General features: G+C 54.6%; 2 protein-coding genes across 2 annotated transcripts; both read left to right on the top strand.

The window, feature by feature from the left end:
• Positions 1-228: 228 nt before the first annotated feature.
• MYCFIDRAFT_122488 (uncharacterized protein) lies at positions 229-809 on the top strand (the record flags this gene model as incomplete). Its single annotated transcript, XM_007922571.1, has 2 exons — positions 229-648; positions 705-809. Coding segments are annotated over 2 exons (525 nt in total), but the record flags the coding sequence as incomplete, so codon positions are not given.
• Positions 810-3,122: 2,313 nt separating this feature from the next.
• Positions 3,123-6,996, top strand: MYCFIDRAFT_94287 (uncharacterized protein; the record flags this gene model as incomplete). The annotated part of the gene is made up of 3 exons (XM_007922570.1): positions 3,123-3,709; positions 3,762-6,445; positions 6,497-6,996. Coding segments are annotated over 3 exons (3,771 nt in total), but the record flags the coding sequence as incomplete, so codon positions are not given.
• Between the last annotated feature and the right edge of the window lie 324 nt (positions 6,997-7,320).

Below are 7,320 nucleotides of genomic sequence, written 5' to 3'. Positions count from 1 at the left end.
TACGACATGCAGAGCTACTCGGCGTCTTCCATGCCAATGTCGGCGCCCGCCGCGCCAGCTCATCAACACATGATGGTTTCTGCTCCAGTGAGCCAACCATCCCCGGTGCACAGCCAAGAATCATTTGCCAGGCACCCGCCCACGCCAACCACTTCATATTACTCGCAGCAGTCATCGAATCCACAACAGGGGGGCTTCTCTTACTCTACCGGCCCATCTCCCATCGCGCAGAGCCCAATCAGCGCAGGTGGGCCACTCGGGAAAATGTCTCCGGTCCACCAACAAGGCCCAGTGCCATCCATCCATCAACAGCAGCCACAGCAGGCATATGCCCAGCACCGCCCCTATAGCTACCCAATGCCAGGACCTGGACCAGTGCTCTCCAACGTCCACAACCCGTCAATCGTCGGAGGCATGCCTCATGGCATGGTCCCACACTTCAACAGCGGACATGCAGCACAGATGCACCACATTTACGGCCAACATGCTCCCAATCCACAAAACGACAGACCGTTCAGATGCGACCAGTGCCCACAGAGCTTCAATAGAAATCACGATCTTAAGCGACATAAGCGCATTCATTTGGCTGTCAAGCCTTTCCCCTGCGGCCATTGCGACAAGAGTTTCTCGCGTAAGGACGCGCTCAAGGTGAGCTCACTGTAGATTTCAACGCTTTCACGTACAAGTACTAACACTTTATTCAGCGACACGTCCTAGTCAAAGGTTGTGGCAAGGCAGGTGGCGCCTCTGCGGAAGTCAAGGAGCTTGACGGATCGCAGTCACCTGAAACCAAAAGCGAGAGCGTAGGACACAGTCCCGTAATCTCAGCACACGCGTAGTCTTACTACGTGTTCTTTGCTTCTACTGTTTGACGATACCCTTCTTTGGCATTGTATAACTTGAATACGAATTATTACGTTAGCGTTACGAATGGGATGGCCAAAACGAGCGGCGGGTGAGCGAGGAGCCGGGTGCACAAGAGGAGTTTTTTGATTCGGAAGCACATCTGGAATCAGTCCATTGGAATCAGGACTTGTCAAATGAATGACGGGATTTTGTGTTACAGGAATGGATGTGAAGCGTACGCGAGACTTGCTCAGCGGCTTGAGAGCGTTGCGCGTGTGTGCGGGAGGGATTCTTGTATGCAGGACCTGGACTGAATCCCTCACAATGAGCGACAGTAGCTTGTGCAGCGCCAGACATAGCGAACAGCATGAATCAACCAGCAGTATTGTTATGATCAACCCTAGTCCAGACTGCATGCATTGGCTCCACCCAGATCAATCTACGTGCAACAAAGCCTGCAGCGATCGATGGTGATCTACGATGCGGTATGCCGCAATGATCTGCCGCCCAGCGAGTTGCGATGAGATATCTGAGCAGCTTCGCTCAAGCACGCCGTCCGTCTAGCTGTCACATCGGCGGCGTTCGGGGTTTCTCCCTTTCATCAAAGATGGTGACGACCGAGCAATTCCGACCGACGTTGGACGATAGATGCGAATCCAATCATTTCCGGACAAGTGCGAGGCTGGCCCTCCGGAAATGCAGCTCCGCAATTCCTGGCCTCGTGTCTCGTTCGCTGCCTTTGATGAGAGCAATTTCTCGAAAGAGAGATGCACGGTCTTACAGTCAAGGGCAGCGTGCTGGACATCGTTCGTGGTGGATCTGTCCCCATTGTGAGAGGTGCATATAAAGCTTGCCAGTGTTGCATGGATCTTCGCCTTGGCTCCCACGCTGTCGGGTAGCGTTCGCAACCATGCCAGGCCAGGCAAGGCAAGCTGCAGACGAGGTACCTTCCTTCCACCAGCCAGGTACGCAAATGTGTCGCAACGGATACGTGCAGAGCGTGAGGCGCTCTTTTGTGCGAGGGCAGCGCAGCGGCGACTGTCTCTTTTTCCACGTCGAAATCACCGTTACCTATGCTCAGAACCTGTCCTACACCGGACGAGCGCGGCTACCTTTTCGAGCTCGAGCGGATTTGCGAAGAGGTCACAGACGGAGAAAGTGCGGATGGCAAGAAAGAGACGGCGTGGATAGAAACGTGACCAGACGCGTTGGAGGTGTGCAAGGCCGGGCGGCGTGTGCTGTAGAGTGATGGGTTGCGCAGAAGACATGCCTCGTGTAGAAGAGCAGGATGGGGAGCACAGGATAGCAATGAAGCATTGCCGCAGCCAGGCACGAGCATCGCTCTCTCCATGACATGACAATCGGGGAGCTGAAGACGTCTGGCTCCAGCGGCTGGGCCACTTGAATGACTGTAGCATTGAAGCTCGGCAAAAGCTCTGTGAGTGCTGCTCCCCAGACTTCCTACTGTATTGTTAACCGCCATGTCGCCAGATGCGCGTTGCCGCGTGCGCCCATACCACGCGCGAAGCCACGGGAGACTGGCATATTTGGTGCGCCAGTAGGACTCCAAAGCGCATGTAGATGTAGTCGACGTGCATGCTCGAAGAAGTCGCTCGGATGCAGCCGAAGCACATTCCAAACGGCCTCCTGTGCTGGCGAGTCCAAACAAATCCACCTTCCTTCATTCCCCAGCACAATTCCCTCTCACGCGCGCACCATTGCCCGCGCAGCAAGCTAAGTTGCCATCAATCTCGACTCTGCGTTCCGCCTGCCGTGGGTTCGTTTGACCTTTCCTTGACCAGCATCAACAACATCCGGGCGGGAAGCCACTGCGACTTTGACAGCTCCGCCCTGCATCTGCATTTCCGTCCAGCAGCAGGAGATACTCGCTCCTGTCGAGCAGACTCGAGTCGTCTGCTCCTCCACTGCCAGAGGGTAGAGCTGGTGGCTTTGCCCATCGCCGCACGCTGTCCTCTCGCTTCCCTTCGCTTCAGCGCCCTCCCCGCCCGCCCGTCGAGCCGGTCACTTTCAACGACATATTCATTGGAGCACGAAAGTAACGCGCCTCGTGTCACAGGCACAAAGCGCGGATCCAGCTGGAAATCGAGAGATTTGGATAGCACGTGAGACATACACAAACAGCATCGTCATCTCCGCGCGGCAGCACGTACAGCACAGAACTTTGGGCATCTTCAGACGAATAGCTCCGGCGTATGCAGCCATTCCACCCTGTCTAACTCATGGCCGAGCGCTATCGAAGCAGCCGGTGCGCGGCCAAAAGACAGCCCCTGACTGAGCTGAAGAACAAGGCCAACACGCCACCAGTATCGAAGCAGCAGGCGCGCCATGCAAAGCTCGACACCTCACCACATCCTGCTCTTCCTCACAACGAGTCTTTGGAGGCGGATGGCACCTTGGCGGTTCGCAGCAATGAGCGGCCCTACTCACCGGAGAACAAACGAGTCTCGCACATCGCCAGCGAATACGAACGCGATTCGAAGCGCAACTCGGCCATCTCAACGACTTCGACAAATGCATCGCCGCGGAAGCGGAAGGCCTTTATCGGCCACTGGCAACTGGGCAAGACGATCGGCAAAGGCGGCTGTTCCCGAGTCCGTATTGTTCGACACAGGTACCGAGACCAGTTGGGCGCGGTCAAGATCATCACGAGAAAGGCTGCCGAAAGCACTCGTGCTCAAAGTCTGGCCAATCTCATCGAGAGCACGAAAGGCTCCTCTGCCGTGTCACCTGCTGGCTACAAACCAATTCCGCACGGCTTGGAGAGGGAGATTGCAGTCATGAAGCTTCTGGAGCACCCAAACATCGTCCGCTTGTATGATGTGTGGGAGAATCGTAACGAACTGTGAGTTTCGGTCTTACCAAGACTAGTGCCTTTGCTGACAGTCGCAAATCAGATACTTGATCATGGAATTTGTCGATGGTGGCGAACTCTTTCACTACGTTGACGAGAGGAAGGGTCTCCCGGAGGACGAGACTGTTCTCATCTTTCGACAAATCGTCTCTGCCCTCCTCTACTGTCACAGATTACTTATCTGCCATCGCGACCTCAAGCCGGAGAACATCCTGCTCAACAAGGAGGACTTGACCGTGAAGCTCATCGACTTTGGCATGGCTGCATTACAGCCACCAGGCCGGCTTCTCAGCACACCCTGCGGCAGCCCTCACTATGCTGCACCAGAACTCGTGAACACACCGAGTAAGGAATATGATGGACATCAGGCCGATGTGTGGAGCTGCGGTGTCATCCTCTACGTGATGCTCACTGGCACCACGCCCTACAATTATGACGCTAGCGGAAAGATCCATACACTGTTCCGTCAAATCTTAGCGGCGAACTACCTCATGCCCGAGGGCCTCAGCCACGAAGCCAGAGATCTCATCAGGAGGATATTCGTGGCCGATCCCAAGAAGCGAATCACAATGGACGAAGTTTGGGACCATCCTCTACTCCACAAATATGATCGGCAATTCGGCTTCACTGGCGAGTATGGTACAAAGGAGGCAGCAGTCGGAGATATACCCAAGCTCGATGAATGGCGCGTGCATCGTATACAGGACATTGATCGCGAGCTGTTGCGCAACATGCGAACGCTTTGGCACAGCGAGCCAGAGCAGAGTCTGGTCCAGAAACTGCTGAACAATGAGTACAACCAGGAAAAGTTGTTTTATGCTGCACTGATCAAGCATCGCGAAGAGAACTTGGAGAACTACATTGGGGAGCCTGATGATATCAGCTACTCGGCAAGCGACTATCACCACAACCATCCGCTCAGGGGTGACGATCCACCTCCTCTACCGACAGCCGCCCAGCGTTCCGAGTCCAAGTACTCAATCATGAACGATGAGCATCTACGACCTAGTCACAGCTTTGTCGCGCCGCCTCCATCTGTCAGCAGCTATGATCCGTACAGAGCTTCGAGAGATCCAATCGTGAACTCCAATGGCGAATACGTAAACATCAAGGTCCATCGTACTGCAACCAGCAGCACAAGGAGGGCAAGTGTGGGCCGTAATCTGCGACATCCTAACTCTACACGGATCGAGACTCTCAGGTATGCTCATCGCCGTCAGTCGGTTAACGTATCCTCATCGAGCTTGCCTCGATCCGGTAGGAGCAGATCAACATTGCCACGGTCGTCAATGTCGCGGCATTCTTTGACGAGCACACTGCTGCCCAGCAGTCCGCCGATTCCCATCACTATGCGTCCATCGGACGTTCACAAGCGTGGTGTAAGCTTCGGTCATATACGTCGGGTCTCAACTGCCAGCGCGTTGACATCGCAAATGTCTTCGACCAATGCCTCGACGCCAGTCACGCCAAGCTTGCCCGTTCACCTACGCGACCACCAAGCCAGAGTCAAGGCTCAAGCTAGACATTTCGCAGAGGATAGTCCCACAGCCCATGTGGCACAGCCCATCAAATCGCGCAAAGAGAGATCGAATAAGCTGGAGACGCCTCGTATCAAAGTCCGAAAGCCTCTCGATACTCCTGGCGATCATATGCGCAGCCAGATTCGAAAGCACAGCGCCGAGCTGGAGAAAGCTTGTGAGGAAGCGTTCTTCCGAGACTCTTACAATTCCAGCACTACTGCCAGGACTTCTCTCACAGATAAGCCTTCGCCTTATGACACTCCTCCTTCATCTATCGCGGCTCAGCCATCAGATACTACGCCAGGCCTGCCTTCGGCGACAGAACCAACACCACGGCCATTACCAGACCCACCGAAGGATACTCCAAACTCATATTTGACGCGGACTCTGGAAGAAACAAAGTATAAGCTAGCCACCTACAAGGGCAGCGGCGAAGACAACACCGCGAGAATCGAGGAGGTCATGAAGATGCTTGACAACATTATGCCCACAAGTGGTCCAGCTTCGGAGAGACGGATAGTATCTGCACCGGAAAGTGGCAAGCAGTCGGAGCAAAATGGGTTCCTGCCAATTATCTCGGAAGAAGGTAGCGATCAGCGAAGCAGCAAAGAAGGCAACTGGCATCGTAGTGTGACAGCTCCAGTAGCCAAGGAGAGGAATCCCGAGGATCACACCATTCGTGTTGTTCCCCCCTCGTCGCCAGGCACCGTGGCTCCTTTGAATGTCCGCAAACGCAGCAGCGGCAATCAGCTCAGCAAGGACGTCCAGAGGAGGCCTACGACAAAAGCGTCGAGCGATGCACTTCGTCGCAAACATACAGTCGCTGCCGACGTCTCTGCATTAGAGTCCATCGACGAAGACACAACCCTGAGCACACCGACGTTAGTACGAAAGAAACGCTCGGGCTGGTTCGGAAGGATCAAGAGGGATTTGGAGGAAGATGAACAATCAGGACGCCCGGCCTCGAAGGCTGCTAAGTCTATGCTGACCGCAAGCGACGAGAGCGATGCTCGAGGACGCTCGTCGCGCCTCACAAGAAACTCGCCTAACAGCAAATCGTTGCCCGATGAGCCACCACTCTCGGCGCAATCAAGCGAATTCCCGATCCGCAAGCACCGATTTGGCAATAGCAAGAAGGGTTTCTCGAAATGGCTTGGACGAATGAGCCGCGAAAAAGGCGATGACTCCACGATGGTCACAGAGCCTGGTAAGCATGTTCCCGTTGTAACGCATGCCCCAGGCTTGCTGACTGTTACAGACAATACCACCATGCTTACGAACCAATCATTGGACTCGTTATTCTCATCGACCTCCCCAGCACCGTCTAGCAATGACAGTCCACCGACAGCGGGACCGGAGCGTTCCTGGTTCGCTCGGTTCTTCAACATCAAGCCTGTGGTGGACGTCCTCTGCTTTAGCATCCCCCGAGGTCGGGCTCGGCAAGAGCTGGTCGTGCTCTTTAAGGAGTGGCAGCGACACGGCATTCGCGATCTCGAGTACTCCCGAGAGACGAACACCATCACAGCTCGTGTCGACAAGATCAACACTCTCCACATCAAGCCTGTCAGTTTCCGCGTGGAACTTTTCATTGTCCTCGAGCGCGGTCAAAAGGTCGGGCTCTCGATCGCACGCTTCGTGCAGGTCAAAGGCGCTGCTTCGGGCTTCCGACAAGTCTTGGATGTCGTCGATGGCGTCATGAGATCTAGAGGTTGGCTGGTGGAGGATGAGGAGAAGTGGAGAGCTTTGACTGAGGTGGTCAGTGGCCACTGATTGATGCGAGTATGATTCCTTCTACAGTGCCATGCTCCGGAGCATTACTTTGGACTTTTTGTTTTTCGTCCGTCCTTGCTTCTGTCTGTCACTCCGGGATGGACTTGGAAAATGTTTGGACAGGGTCGTTGCACGCACCTATACCGATACATGACATTACAGTTCTTTGGCATCGAGGTCGTTCGAATGCAGACTTTAGCTGGTTTGGTGCGGGCGTGGCGGGGAATGGGATGCACAGATTTGAAGACTTTGATTTGGCAATGGTTGTGCAGTCATTGTGTATTCTCAATGAAGACAAGTAATGCATAATGG

Source organism: Pseudocercospora fijiensis (assembly GCF_000340215.1).
Source record: "Pseudocercospora fijiensis CIRAD86 unplaced genomic scaffold MYCFIscaffold_1, whole genome shotgun sequence".
Lineage (NCBI taxonomy): Eukaryota > Fungi > Ascomycota > Dothideomycetes > Mycosphaerellales > Mycosphaerellaceae > Pseudocercospora > Pseudocercospora fijiensis.
Note: the sequence above shows the minus strand (reverse complement) of the source record. Positions and strands in the feature narration are given on the sequence as shown.